Source organism: Ceratotherium simum, unplaced genomic scaffold (assembly GCF_057802395.1).
Source record: "Ceratotherium simum simum isolate JZ-2026a unplaced genomic scaffold, ASM5780239v1 HiC_scaffold_44, whole genome shotgun sequence".
In the NCBI taxonomy this organism is placed as follows: domain Eukaryota; kingdom Metazoa; phylum Chordata; class Mammalia; order Perissodactyla; family Rhinocerotidae; genus Ceratotherium; species Ceratotherium simum.
In genome coordinates this window covers 616,172-631,182 of record NW_028261260.1, presented here as the reverse complement: position 1 = coordinate 631,182, position 15,011 = coordinate 616,172, and the positions used below count along the sequence as shown (strand labels likewise).

Here is a 15,011-nt window from a genome sequence, read left to right as displayed (position 1 = left end):
ATTTCTGATTTACTTTATTTGAGTCATCTCTCTTCTTTTTCCTCGATATTCTATCTAAGGGTTTGTCAATTTTATTTTTTTTCAAAAAATCAACTCTTACTTTTATTGATCTTTCATACTCTCTTTCATTTTTTCCCTCTCTCTTCTTGGTGACTTCCATCCTTCTGCTAACTTTGGGTTTCATTTTTTCTTTGTCTAATGCTGTGCGTTGTAAGTCAGGTTGTTTCTTTGACATCTTTCTTCTCTTATAATGTACAAGATTATCACTACAAACTTGGCTCTTAGTACTACTTTTGCTGCATCCTGTGAGTTTTGGTGTTTTTATTTTTTCTTTTTGTATGTCTGGAGCTATTTTCTAATGTCCCTTTTGATTTCTTCTTTGATCTAGTGGCTGTTTAAGAGTTTGTTGTTGAATTTCCATGTATTATGAATATTCCAGTTTTCCTTCTGTTATTGACTTCTAGTTTCATGCCATTGTATTTGGAAAAGTTACTCGGTATGGTTTCAGTCTTCTTAATTTTGTTAAGACTTGTTTTGTGACCTAACACTTGATCTGTTCTGGAAAATAGTCCGTGTGCCCTTGAGAAGAGAGTGCATTTTGTTGCTGTTCAGTAAAATGTTCTGTGTATGTCTGATAGGTCCATTAATGTTTTCATGTCTGCTGTTTCCTGATTTTCTGTCTGGATATTCTATCCATTGTTAAAAGTGGGGTACTGATGTGTCCTCTATTTGCAAGTTATGTAACTGAGAAGGCTCTAATATTGAGACTATATAAAGATCTCTTAGAACTCAATTATAAGAAACAAAGAAGCCAATGAAAATGGGTAACCAACTGGAATAGACATGTCTCCAGGAGATACACAGATGGCCAATAAGCACTAGGTAGATGCTCAGTATCATAAATTATTAGGAAAATGCAAATTCAAAGCATAGTGTGATACTATTTCACACTCAAAATGAAGGCTATACTCAACATAGTGGAAAATAACAAGTGTTGATAAAGATGTGGAGAAAGGGAAACCCACATAACATTACTGGTGGGAAAGTAAAATGATGCAGCCACTGCAGAAAACAGCTTGGCATTTTTTAAAATCTTAAACCTAGAATTACCATTAACCTGGAGAGTCACATGGTAGGTATGTCCAAAAGAGCATTGGAAACATATGTTCAAAGAAAAACTTGTCCATGGACATTCAAAGCAACATTATTCACAATGGTCCAAAGGTGAAACAAACCCAAATTTCTATCCAGTTATGACTGCATAAACCAAATGTGGCCTATTCATAATATAGGATATTATAGAGCCATAGAAAGGAATAAGGTACTGCTACATGCTCAGCCATGGATGAACCTTGAAACGTGTGCTCACTGAAGCCATCCACAAAGGCCACAGATAGCATGATGCCATTTGAATGCACTGTCCAGAATAGGCAAATCCATAGGGGGAGAAAACAGATGAGTTGTTTCCATGGGCTTGGGTTAGGAGAAAATAGTGCGAATGAGTATGGGTTTGTTTGGGGGTGTTGAAAATGTTCTGGATTTAGATAGTGGGGATAGCCACATGACATAATCATTGTACTAAAAGCCACTGAACTGTATACTTTAAAATGCTCTCAACGGTGTATTCTGTGTTAAGCAGATTTTCCTCGATAAAAATTTTAAAGCTTTTACATTAATCAGCGTATTGATTAATTTTAATTTAGTTAATTTTAAGTTGGTTGGGATATTTAATAAGGGTAATTAATGGAGTTATTAGGGGTAGGGCATCTTGTAGCCAAGAGAGTAAACATCCGATGAGGGCTATAGAAACAAGTCCTATGATTGTACAAGCAACAGTCTAAAATCCAGTCCGTTTCCATTGTCCCCAACTTGGAGAGACCAGCCATGAAAGTAGGTCAGTGATCTCAGGGGCCTTGGGTATCTGTTCAAGATTTGGGTAATATTATGCAATATTTTAATCTCTTGGGCCATCTGGTGGTGGTAGGTTTGGACTTGTGTGTTGATGTACATTCAGCAAGTGGTTCCAGGAAAGGCACAAACCCCTCCTTCCTTAGCTGGTATAGACACTCTAGGGCCAGGCCGTTTTCTAAAACCATTTAGGCAAGAGACTCATGAGACTGTTGTACAAGGGCTAGGATAGGGTCTTACGGAGTTGTTGTCCATGTTGGGTTAAGGTTGTCGATACTTCTTGGTTGCCTCAGTTACCTGATTTTGTGTGGGTAGGGCCACCGCACCTGTGCCCAGTCCAGTCAGTCAGTCCTAGTAGAACTGAACACCCAGTGCTATAGGACTGACAGTGTCTATATGGGTTGGTGGTAGCCAGTCAGGGCAGGAAACTCAGGGGAAGTTTCCTGCGACCTGAGGGAAGCAGGCTGAGAGACAGACAATGATGCATTGCAGAATATAGCCTGGAGAAAGCTGCTCAGAGGGCTGGGGAAGAGAGTAGCTCACTGGGTGAGAGCCTTGTGATATCAGCCCACAGTAAAACCCAAAAGTGGATGCTCCTGGTGTAAAATATTCATTAGCGGTCTTGGAGGTAAAACCAGTAATTTGCATCCATTGACTGGTTACCTGTGCTATATGATTTCAGGGGGTATGGTTAAAGTGTTTGTGGGCCGAGGGATGTTTGTGCCTGGGCACAAAATCACCAAGGTGGCCTCGAAGGCTACCCCAAAATGACCCCTCAAGGAGCAGTTGGGGCAGAAAGTGGGTGGAGCATTTTGAAGGAAGCCTGGGGCAAAGATGATGTTGTTCCATGGAGTTGGCTACAACTGAGTCTCTCCGCAGGGTAAGCACTTCAGCTGGGGTACAATAGGTGATTGGAGGCCAAGTGACAGACCCTGCGACTCCTGATTCCCAGTGCACGGGCAGCCCTCTCAGCCCATTGGACATAAATGGTGGTGGTGTTTGTGAAGCATCTGGCTGGCAGTGTGGAAGGTATAGGGGACGTGTGGTGGGAGACGTCATGATACTGTCGGGAGGAGCTGTGTGTGAGATTACGGTGTTGAGGGGGAAGGACTGGAGGCAGGTGCAGTGGGTGTGTGACCAACAATGGTCAGTGAAGGGACAGCCGGGGGGTAACTGGGGAAAGCAGGGACCAGCAGAAGTCATGTGTTTAAAACAAGACACCAGGCCCAAATGGAGCCGCTTAGGCTAAGCCCCACGTCAACAAGCTGAGACTTAATTACACTTTTGGCCCTCCCAGGAATGGAATCTTAAACCAGTCAGTGGGGAATCGCCTGATGAGCAGCAGGTAGGTCATCTTCCTGATAGAGCCCTGCCATCCCCTAAAGGAAGGTAACCTTGCAGTAACCAACCCGCTGTTGTGTCTAGTGTAACTTCCTTGTTCCTGCTCCCTTCTGCCTATAAAAGTCCTTCATGTTGTCCAGCTCCTTGGCGCTCCTTTCTCTCTGCTAGACTGGATGCTGCCTGATTCATGAATTGTTGAATAAAGCCAATAAGATGTTTAAAATTTACTCAGTTAAATTTTGTTTTGTAACAGTTTGGTGGCAGCAGTGGGATTCAAAGGACTCATCTGATGGCTTCGGAGATGAGAAACACAGGCATTGGTACCCGCAAAACCTTTGAGTTCTCCATCTTTTTCGCTGTTTCCGAGGGCCATGGGTAAGTTCCTCTCGGATCTGAGATCCACTGTCTTTGTGTTGAGCTCCCGATCTAACTGGCTTTCCAGTCCAGGGTCAATGGGTCAGTCTAGATTGACAAGATGCTCTAAGAGAGCATCAGTCTTAGCCCTTGGTTAGTCCACAGTCCCCATTTGTTGGGGTCTGCTGGTTGAGTCTGCAGGCCCCTTGTGTTAGGGTCTGCTAGTTCAGTCCGTGGTTCTTGCTAATGGAGAGGAGTGGAAGAAATGTGTGCTCCATGCACACCCAGTCCTTGAAAACTTCCCACGTGCATTTTACATGCATTTTGCCTTCTCTTGACTGTCGATGGGTTCTAAGGAAATGGTGAAGGCACAGTGAGGAGGAATTGTGGGTTTCTGGATGACTACCTCGAGCACTCGTCAACCTGAACAACCGCCCGGCGCTACCAGAACTGAAAGACATCCCATCACCATGGATTGGAAGACTCCTTATTGTGATGGTGTCAACATTATCCAGAGAGATCAACAAATGCAGTGCAGTCCTTATCAAAATCTCAAGGACATTTTGTCCTGAAATAGAAAAAAACCCATCCAAAAATTCTTATGGAATCTCAAGTAAGTCCAGATACCCAAAACAATCTTGAAAGGAGGTACTAAGTTGGAGGACTCATTCTTTCCTGATTGAAAACTTACTACAAATCTACAATATCGAAACAACATTGTCATGGCATAAAGACAGACATGTTGACCAATGGAAACAGAATTGAGAGCCCAGAAATTAACCCTCACCCATATGACCAAATGATGTTTGACAAGGGCGCGAAGATTATTCAATGGGGAAAAGACAGTCTTTTCAACAACTTGTGCTGGAAAAAGTGGATATCTACATGCAAAAGAATCAACTTGGACCCTTATCTAACACCATATACAAAGCTTAATTCCCAGTGGATCAAAGACCTAAATGTAAGACTATAATAGCCTTAGAAGAATAAGACAAAACTTGACAAAATAGGATTCGGCAATGATTTCATGGATATGACACCCAAGGAGCAGGCAATAAAATAAGAAGATACACATGCTGGACTTCATGAATATTAAAATGTTTTGTGCCTCAAAAGACATTATCAACAGAGTAAAAGCACAAGCCACAGGATGGGAGACCATATTTGCAAACCATGTATCTGACAAGGGCTTACTATCCAGAATAAATAGGGAACTCCTAAACTCAACAATAAAAAACAAACAACCCAAATCAGAAATGAACAAAGTACTTGAATAGACATTTCCTCAAAGAAGATCTGCAAGTGACCGATAAGCATATGAAAAGATGCCCAACATCAGTAATCATTAGGGAAATGCAAAGCAGAAACACAGTGAGAGACCACCTCACATTCATTAGGATGACATCTATCAAAAAAAGAAGAAAAAGAGTAGAACCAGTGTTGGCCAAGATGTGGAGAAGTTGGAACCCTTGTGCACTGTGGTAGGAATATAAAATATATAGTTGCTGTAAAAATGAGTATAACAATTCCTAAAAAAAATTAAAAATATAATTATATAGGATCCAGCAATTCCACTTGTGGGCATATACCCCCGCCCAAAACAGTTGAAAGCATGTTCTCAAAGACATATTTCAGCACCCATGTTCATAGCATCATTATTCACAACAGCTAAAACATGGAAGCCACCCAAGTATTGTAACCAAGGAAGGGCTCGCTGCCCAATGCACCCCTTAAGCCAAACATGGGATACCCACTCTTGTAGAAGGGAAAAAGCTTTATTACGTGGTTGGCCAGCAAGGAGACAGGAGACAAAGGTTAAATCTTTCTCCCCGATGGGCTGTTGAAAAGGGCTTTTTAAGGGCAAAGCAGCAGGTACAGGAAGGTTGGGGGCAGTCCTAGGCATTTTCTGCAAGCGCAGAAGATTTTCATGTTCTGTCATACATCCCCTGTTCAAAAGGCAGTGTCCTTAACATCATCAACAGGGGAGTTCTTGGTCCCCCAGGTCATCCTCCGTCACTTGTGCACTCGTGGTTTGAGTCTTGCCAGCCATCTTGTGGTCTCATTGGCTCAAACCAGTTGAAACTTGCTCAAGGAGCAAAAACGGAGTTTCTGAAAAACAACTCACGGCCCAAGATTAGATCCTTAGTAAACATCATATGAGACGTGGCTTAAGAAAGGAGTCTCCAGGGGACAGTTGATAAAAATCTGGCTGGGGCCCCATTTTATTTTGGGCTTGCTTTTGGGCCTGGTTATGGTTTCTGTCCAGGGTTGTATGGATAAGCAAAATGTGGAATATACATACAATGGCATATTATTAATCCTTAAAAAAGGAAGGAAATTCTAAGATATGGCACACCATGGATGAACCTTCAGGATATTACTCTAAATGAAATAAGCCAGTCACAAAAATACAACCTTGTGTGATTTCCCTTCTATGAGGTTCCTGAAATCACCAGATTCAGAGACACAGAAAGTAGAATGGTGTTTGCCAGTGGCTGGGAGGAGGGGGAATGGGGGATTATTCATGAATGGGTATAGAGTTTCAGTTTTGCAAGATGAGAAGAGTTCTGAAGATGGATCGTGGTGATGATTGCACAGCAATATTAATGTCTTCAATACACTTAAAGCATACTTAATGTATCGATGGGGCCTGATGACTTGTCCTGGCCGAGCACATGCTTGTGCTGTTGCACATCTTACCCCTCACTGTACAGTTGGGAAACTGGCCCAGGAAGAGGCAGGTACTGGCCCAGACCACAGGGGGTGGTCAGAGTCCTGAAGACTAGAGAGAGCTCCAGCTTCCTTGGCCAAGGCTCCACCCCTTCCCTCAGGTTTCCTTTGGCAATGAGAGGCATTAAGATCCTAGAGGATTGCTGCCCACCCCTCTCCATATGGGGTCATTTTCCCCTCATCATCGCATGTGCACAGGCACACCCACTCTGACTGACTTCTCATGTGGGGACCACGGAGGTGCAGTCAAGAAAGAGCCAACACCGGGGAAGTGACAAGAGGCAGGAGGGAGAGAGGTTGCAGGCAGCTCTCCCACAGGGCAGTAATATCCGTTCTCCTAGATACGTGTCCAGGGGCGCAGAGATGGGCAGAGGAATCCCTAAGGTTCCTAGGTTTCTACCTCTTCCAGACCCATCCCTGGCCCAGCCTGGGGAGCACAGGACTGGGGTCCTGCAGTCCACCTCTGTGGGCACCGAGAACTGTGATGAGCCCATCCTCCCCTAGTGTAGGCATTGGGAACAGGAGAGAAGACCTCAGTGAGGGTCCTTCTATATAAAGTGGAGTGCATCCCGCAGGTGACTCCAAGCGTTCCATGTGCTTGCAACATGTCTGTTGGAGTGGGTTCTCCGTCGAGGACCTACTGTCATCAATGCTGAGAAAATGCTTTCCACCCCCTGGAGATCCTTTAGAACTGAGGAGGCTTGGGGGCTTGGGTGGATGAGAACTGGGGATAAGGAAGAAGATGCTAGAGCACTGGACACCAAGTCCAGGGTCCAGGGAGAAGACCAGTCCTTGTTGGACCGTCGGGGCCCTCATCTGGAGGGAGGGGAGATTCATTGTCCTGGTTGAGGTTGGATGCCTCAGGAGTGAAGAGGACACCTGGTGCAGGACAGCAAGATGGGGGGAAAGGTAGGCTCCCGAGATTGCTCCCACTCCCTCGAAGCCGACAGGTCCTGCTCCTTTACCCCTGGGACCCTGGAGAGCCTCTGCCTTGAGGACACCTGAAGAAAAGTTCCTTTCTGTTTGGTGGAGTTTTGGCAAGGGCTGCAGCGCTAGTGCTGGCCACCAGGGGGCGGGCAGCCTCTTGTGTCAGTGGTTGCCAGTGAGTTTTTGTTTTTATGTTTTTTCAGGTCTACTGAGACATACTTGATATACAGCACTGTGCAAGGTAACACTGCTGTGTGGTATATTTGAAAGTTGCCAAGAGAGTAGATCCTAAAACTTCTCATCACCAGGAAAAAAGCTTTTATTTCTGTTTCGTGATGGATGTTAACTAACCTTATTTTGGTAACCATTACATAATATATATATATCAAGTCATTCTGCTGTAAACCTGGAATTTACACAGTGTCCGCTGAACTTTTCTTGAGCACCTGGAGCAGCGAGGAGTCAAGCAGAGGTCTTTCTGGCTGTCCCCCTGCCTCAGAAACAACTTGTACCTCCTCTTACTAGTGTTCATCTCCACAATCAAAGTTGGTCATAAGCAGGGGGAGGGGTGCAAGAGCTTCCCATGTACTCATTCAGCAGCTGTGCACTGAGCACTCACCCTGTGCCGGGTGCCCTGGTGGGCCGAAGTGCAGGATGAAAATGACCAAGTGGTCCCTGCCCGCCAGGAGCTCACAATCTAGAGGGGAAAGGGACAAAAGCAAAGACATGAGAAAGAAAAGAGCAAGTGCTGTAGAGAAACACAGCAGGGGGTTGTGAGGGAGGGCTGGGGGTCACTGGTAGGAGGGTCTGAAAGGCCTCACTGGGGTGACATTTGCTGGGACCAGAATGACGGGGGAGCCAGCCCTGCACGAGCCTGGTAGCAGTGTGTCAGGGAGAAGGTGCGACTGATGCAGAGTCTTGCAGGCAAGAGTGAGTTTGGCCAGAAGAGGTTAGAAAGGTGGCCAGTGTGGCTGGAGGGACCCTGGGAGGAGAGAACAGGAGCTGGGGTGGAAGGTAGGGCCAGGGCCTGGTGGGCTGTGTCAGTTACCTTTCCCTCTCTGACTTCATTGCCCCAACCTTGCATTTCAAAACTACAAATGTTGACTATCTCACAATTTGTGTGGATCAGCAATCAGGCACGTTTTAGCTGGGCGCCTCTGCCTCAATGAGTTTAACAGGTTGGGGCTGTGGCCTCAACTGAGGCTCGACGGGGGGAGGACTGGCCCCCAAGTTCACTCTCAGCCTTCAGGGTTCAGTTTGGACTGAGAGCCTGAGTTCCCTTCTGTCTGTTGGCCTGGGCACTCCCTTGCTTCTCTCCTCGATGGGCCTCCACATTGGGCAGCCCCAAAACACCAGTATTTGATTCCTCAGTTCCAGGGATTCAACAGAGTGAGAGAGAGACATGGAGTAAGAGGAAGTGAGAGACTTTTTTAGTTAAAATCTAGACAAGACATCCCGTCACTTTGGCTGTTATTATGTTCAGAAGCCAGTTACTAACCACTTAGTGGTTCCACGGGGAGGTGTATAACATGGGTGGGGCTTACTGGGTACCACTGTGGAGGCTGTCCACCTCATAGGCCAAGATGAGGCTCTTGGGTCTGATTCTACATAAAGCAGCAAACAATTGAATGGTTTTATGCCACAGTATGGCAATATCTGAATTTCCATTAGTTTCAACCCCCTCATGATGCTGACCTGAAAATGAGGCCAAGTTGGATGTGACTGTCCCAATATCACATTCCTGGAACCCAGGCCTGTTTTGAGTGGTGTTCTGTGCTGCGTGTCACCCCTCATTATTATTCTTCCATCTCTAAGTTTGGGCCTTAGGTACATGTGACACCAGCCCACAGGGGTAATAGATATTATCTCATATACACTGGGTGACGTCCCTAGGAAGTAGATTCTAGCCTGATCCCCATGGTACAGGTTTGGAGACTGGGGAGGACCTGAGAGGCACAGTGACTTTCCCAGGATGCAGAACTGGTAAGAAAAAGGAGGTCTGCATTCATCTCTGTCTCCTCAAAGCTAGGACCCTAGTGAGGTTTCCAGGGAGCTGTGGCTAGGGCTGTGTGGGCTCCTTGTGTACAGTTCAGGAGATGACATGGGGGAGGAGGGTGAGCAGCCCGGGGGCAGGGAGCAGCTCTGGGCAAGTCTGATTGAGGGAAGGGGCCCAGGTAATGGAATCTTGAAAAATGACCTCACTTCTTTGGTCATAGACCTCAACAGATCTTAGAACTCTGGTAACCAGGCACCCACAGACCCCGATCCAGCTCACTTGACTGGCGACGGTCAACAGACAAAGATGTTTAGTTGTTGTGTCCCGATTTTTGGAAGATCTGGGCTCAGAAAAGCCCAGAAAGAGAATCTTTTTCGTCGTTGCCGACGTTGGCTCAGCCCTCATCCCCGATGCCTCTGGGCATCTGGCAGGAGGCAGCGAAAGGTAACAACGGGGCAGCCCAGGAAAGGCTGGTGCAGGCCAGGACACAACTGTGATCCCACCTGATCAGCCCCACACTCCTTGCCCCTCTTCGTGTGTGTGTGTGTGTGTGTGTGTGCATGTGTCTGTGTGGAGGGGGGAAGGCAGGGCATGAGGGGTGGGTCATTCCTAGGCAGGAGCTGGTAGTTAGGTGTCGGAAGCCTGGTGGGTCTGTCATGTTCATACAGGGTCATGGCTGGCAGCGTGAGAAGGTGAGCTCCTCTACTCATATGTTACCGAGCCCTAGAGGTTTCATCTCTTTCCCTCCCTGACCACAGTTCTTTGCAGCGATGCCCCTCTGTGCCTGAACTGAGGAGCAGACTTTCTCTTGGGGGTCGGCCCCAGTGGCAGTGTGCAAGCAGCCCCTGATTCCTTCTGGCCCAGCTCCCGGGCAGTCTTTGCAGAACTCCACTCAGGAGGTCGTCGAGGAGCTGCCCAATGGTTTCGACTCCACCAACTCACTAGACAAGGGGCAGGTGCACGAGGCCACCCGCACCATCCAGTGCTGCTCTGAGATGAGAGCAGGAGCAGAGGGTCTCCACACTCAGGACCTTGAGATGCCGGGCTGGGACCAGAACTAGGGCGGGACCAGGCTGGGGCTGTCCCTTTTTCAAGCTAAAGGGGATGTACATGCAGGTCACCTTGCCTGGTTCGGAGCTGAGCTGCCGTGACCCTCTTTCCCTTGCCCGGTGTGAGCTTCTGGAGGCCACTGAGGCAGAGCCAGAGGGTAAGGCGGCCTGCAGGCTGGGTATTCCCGGAAGGGAAGTGGGATCTTTCCTGTGTTTAGAAGGACACATGGAAAGTCAGCTATGTGGGTGAACCTTTCCCTTTATCCCGCTGCAGCGCCAGCTGCAGAGCTCCAGCCGGTGGCAGAAGCAGGGCAGTGGACAGTGGTGGAGGTAGAGCTGGCTCCAGCTCCGTCAATACCACCCCCTCTAGCGCTGGAGCCAGCGTCCCCTCCCTCAGCAGTGTTGGAGCTGGAGCAAGGGCCCACGTCGGCTCCAGCAGGAGTGGGAGCTGCTGAGCTGGAGTCACCTGGACCATCACTTCTAGTGGGAAGTCCATCTCCACCTGTGGCCATTAAGGAGGGTGAGAAGAAGCCTAACCTCACGGCCTTCCCTCCTAAGCTGGTGGCGGAGCAGTTGACCGTGATGGATGCGGTGAGCAGCTGGGCTCTCAGGGCGGAGGGGCAGGCCTTCCCTCTGCCATCAGTGCCCCAGACCTGATCCGGACTCCTATGACCTGGGCCCAAATCCTGGCGCTCCCCCTTACCAACCGTACGACCTGGGCAACTTTCTGAACCCCCAAGGCTTTGCTGTCCACCTGCAGAGCGTAGAGGTGGACACTAACAGGACCTGCTGCACAGAGTGGCTGTGCCGGCTCCATGAGGTAGAAGAGACGGAAAGCTGCGCGGGGCCTGGCCCATCAGTGGGGGAGGGGAACTCACTGTGTGCAGCCAGGTCCCTGGTGGCCCAACCGGCTGCTCAGGAGGCTCAACAGCCTCAGCATTTATTAGAGACCTGATGTGTACTTCACTACAAGGAAGACAGACAGAGCCTGTGGTTGTAGCTGCCGCAGGGGAATGTGCATCAGAATCGGAGTGGGACCAGAGGGGGATCAAGGTGGTGGAAGATGCCCCCTTGGGATGAGCCGAGTTGAGCCACCGACTGGAGCTTGGAGTTAGCCAGGACGGGCTGGGTGCAAATGCCCCCTCCCTTCCCTGCCAGTATTGGGTCCTGGGTCATCCTGTGCTGGGTGCCCACAGTGGACAGAGAAGAAAACCCAGGGACTCTCACAAGGCTCAGACCAGATCCTGAGCTTCCTGAGCTCCAGCTCTAAACCGTGACCCCTGTGCGGCACTTTGGGGGCGGTAGACACGGAGCTGGGGTGTGGCAGGCCTGGGTGACACTCCCCCTGTTCCCCAGGAGCTCTTCCGGAAGGTGGTGCCCTCTCAGTGCCTGGGCTCCACCTGGGGCAAGAGGAACAAGCCCGGCAATGAGCACCTGGCACCCACCGTCCAGGCCACCGTCGACCACTTCAGAAGGGTGGTCAGCCTCGTCGTCACCACCTGCCTCGGGGACCCGAGCATGACGGCCCAGGACAGGGCGAGGGTGGTGGAGCACTGGATCCAGGTGGCCCAGGTGTGCTGCGGGAGGCCCAGTGGAGCCCCTCTCTGGAGCCTTGGGAACCGCCTCTGCACCTTTATCAGCTCCCAGGATTGCAGTGTGTGGTCTAAGCCCCTGCACAGTCCCTAGGCCCTTCCTGCCAGGGGCCCGCTGACCTTGACTCCAGGTCCCAGTGGGAGGATGCTCACTTCCTCCCTGGCTCCTTCCCTGGGTTGAGCTAAAATCCTCCTCCCTGTGAGTGTTACTCTCTGGGTCCTAAATGTGCCCTTCTGGGGCTCCCTGAGCATCTGTCTCATCCAGGAGGGGAGATTTAAATAGAAGGGGACTGAAGCTAGAGCAAGCGTGTCTCTAGCGCCCCACCTCACAGCTCATTCTCTTCCCTTCCCCAGGAGTGCGAGATCCTGAAGAACTTCTCCTCGCTCCGCGCTGTCATCTCTGCTCTGCAGAAAACCTCCATAAGCCACCTGAAGAACACGTGGGCAGATGTTTCCCGGTGGGTAGGCCCCTCTCCATAGGAGGATCAGGGTGGATGGGGGATCTCTCGTATGTCTGCCATTGCCCCCTCAGTCACGTGGGAACTCCTGGGAGGCAGCAAATGCTGGGGACAGGGCGTGGGCCTCGGTGGGGGGTCTCTAAGCCTCCCTGGGTCCTTAGTGCACCAGTTCTGCTTCAGGACTCAGTTTCCCTAAATGCCAGGGTTGAGCCACATTGGAGATTTTCAAGTGTTTATGGCAACAGAACTCTACGCCCAGTTGAAACTCAAAGTGGTTAAAACAGAGGTGCTCTGTAGAGCTGGGGAATGGAGACCCCAGTGACCAACAGGAGAGTTCCCTCCCCGTCCCACGAGACCTTAGCGCTCAGAGGAGCCCAGTGAGAACACTCCTCCAGGCAGGTTGCATCTCTTGGGTTTGCAAAGAAAAGGGATTTGCACTCAGACCCCTCACATTATCCCCCAATTTATCCTTCCTTCTTTCCCCTCCCCTCAGGGAGAGCTCGGAACAACTTAAGGAGCTCTATAGCCATGACAAGTCCTTGAGAAGAGAATTGATGACCAAGGTAGAGTGGAGGCTGGAGGTCTGGAAAGAGAGGAGGGGCGAGGGGGAAAGGGGGACTGGGCAGGCTATGGTTTTGGTAGTTTCTCACTTGAACATTCTCTGAAACATTCCCGTCTGTCTTGTCCAGATTAACAAGCAGAGGGATCTGTTTGGTCCACGGGCGGGTGGGGTGCCGTTTGTGGGCACGAGGCCCTGGTCCTGGGACTCGGTGGTGTTGGCTGGGCTGTTCCAGGAGGAGTTGCCGAGCTGGCACCATCAACAGGTCTCTGGCTTCCAAGCACGTCCATCCTGCTGGATGTAGCTTCTTCCAGGCTGTTGGGTGGTTGGGTGGGTTTATCCCTCAGCCTAAACCTGTCCTCAAGAAGCCAGGCCCCTGCCGCTCCTTCTGTCTTCACCATGTCTCCAAGGGGAGGCCACCCTGCCTGCCCCAGGTTCGGGCATGGCAGGGGATTCCCGTGGCCCAGGTGGACAAACAGGCTGCTCAGCCTTGGTTCTGAACGTCTGGACCAGAGACAGATGTGTGTGCATTCTGGGACCCCCCAAACCCCTAGAGCAGTCACTGGAGCCAACCACAGGAGTCTCACCTGAGTGCCCGGTTGGCAATGACATATGCCCCAGGTGGCTTATGTGAAGCATCTAGGCAACTGACGGATTCTTAGTGGATCTTTCTGAAAGGACGTTGGGAGCTTCATGTAAACGAGGAAGCAAAGCGTCCTGTCACCCCCTTCCCTGTTGATCGGAGGTGGCACCTTGGGGGTCCAGTTCCTGAGTGGATAAAGAAAGAGTTCATTGCAGGGGAATGTCCTGAGGGGTTCCTTGGGGAGGAGTAGGCTTTGGCACGGCCTCTGTCCCAGCCTGGGGGCCAGACACTCCATGGGACTGGGGCAGGCAAGAGCCACTCAACCGGACTCCCAAGACACCTCGTCTTCTCCATCCACAGCTCGGCCCAGGACCACGCTTTGAGAGCTCAGGGGACAGTACTGTGGTCAGTGGTGGGGCGGGGGTTAGGTGAGGACGTTGGAACAGGGCCTCTGGCTGGGAGGGGCAAGCGGCCTCTCCTCTGTGGGCCCCTGAGCAACTCACTGCCCCTGTTTGGGCCTCTGCCTCCTCATCACGGAAGTGGAGGGATGGTGATTGTGTGGTGCAGGCCTCATACGGTGGTGATGAGATAAGAGGGAGGAAAGGAATGTGGGAGCTTTCTGCCTGCTCCACACGGAGGGGTGAGGGCGAGGACAACGATGACAGTCATATGTCACTGAGTCCTCAGGAGAACCTCTGAGGTAGCTGGAGTTCTCACACTTTCCAGATGAGGAAACAGGCTCGGGGAGGCCAGGCCACAGGCCCAAGCTCACACCTAGAGTGCGAGTTGGAGCTGGGTTTGTTCTAGAATCACAAGACCTTGGAGGATGGAGTGGCATTGGTACCAGTTGACTCGAGTCAGATGTCCAGGGTCGGAGGCCAGTGGTGCTGGAGAGAAATGGGGTGAGGGGAGTATGGCCCGCTGACACTGTCCTCGACCCTGGCAGGAGGGGCCCTCCACGTTTGCCCCCCCGGAGATCATCCCCCAGAGAGTGCAGGAGAAGCAGCAGCAGCAGCAGGTGAGTGTGCCTGTGGGGGAGGGGCTCTGCCCTCCCAGCTGGAGGCCTCAAATCAAGAGAGGAGGGCCCTTCCTCCTGGTGCCACAGTGCCTGAGTCCCCCAGTAGAAGTGACCAGGAGGGGGGCCTGGAAGAGCTGGTGCAGGATGGGTTGTTGTGGGGAGGGCCAGGGACCGCATACCCTGTGATTTGCCAGAAGCCAGCCCTGGGAGGTGAGGAGGAGGAGTGTGGGTGTTCTTGCGGTGTGAAGGGAGGAGGAATTGAGGGGAGGCTGCTAAGGGTCCTAGGCTGCTCCCCGTGGGAACCCTGGGGTGGGCCAGGAGGCTGAGGGTGAGGACTTTTCAGGGGAGGGTCTGCACGGGGACGACTTGAGAGCAAGGGCTCATCTCACCCGAACCCCCATGTGACAGGGTGTCGTCCCCTATCTTGGCACTTTCCTCGGTGACCTGCTGATGCTGCACCTGGCGATGGGTGATTATCTCGAGGTGGGTGAACGTG

The 15,011-nt window shown here is 50.6% G+C and overlaps 1 protein-coding gene across 23 annotated transcripts in view; it reads left to right on the top strand.

Moving 5' to 3' along the window:
* Positions 1–15,011, top strand: part of LOC101402586 (ral guanine nucleotide dissociation stimulator-like) — a 52,513-nt gene that overhangs the window by 23,181 nt on the left and 14,321 nt on the right. For 6 of the 23 annotated variants that reach the window (XR_015551261.1, XR_015551262.1, XR_015551263.1 and 3 more), the window contains 9 exons: positions 3,206–3,253; positions 3,503–3,624; positions 7,464–7,501; positions 10,580–10,896; positions 11,662–11,877; positions 12,252–12,355; positions 12,849–12,918; positions 14,444–14,515; positions 14,924–14,998. Coding sequence is in view for 20 of the 23 variants with exons in the window: in XM_087428198.1 (XP_087284324.1) it covers positions 3,539–3,624; positions 7,464–7,501; positions 10,580–10,896; positions 11,662–11,877; positions 12,252–12,355; positions 12,849–12,918; positions 14,444–14,515; positions 14,924–14,998 (978 nt within the window). In the remaining 3 variants the exon portion in view is untranslated. Of the gene's footprint in view, positions 1–2,787; positions 2,938–3,205; positions 3,298–3,502; positions 3,625–7,463; positions 9,701–10,372; positions 10,464–10,579; positions 10,897–11,661; positions 11,878–12,251; positions 12,356–12,848; positions 12,919–14,443; positions 14,516–14,923; positions 14,999–15,011 lie in introns of those variants that run through there. The other 17 variants (XM_087428192.1, XM_087428194.1, XM_087428193.1 and 14 more) reach the window with 13 other exon arrangements.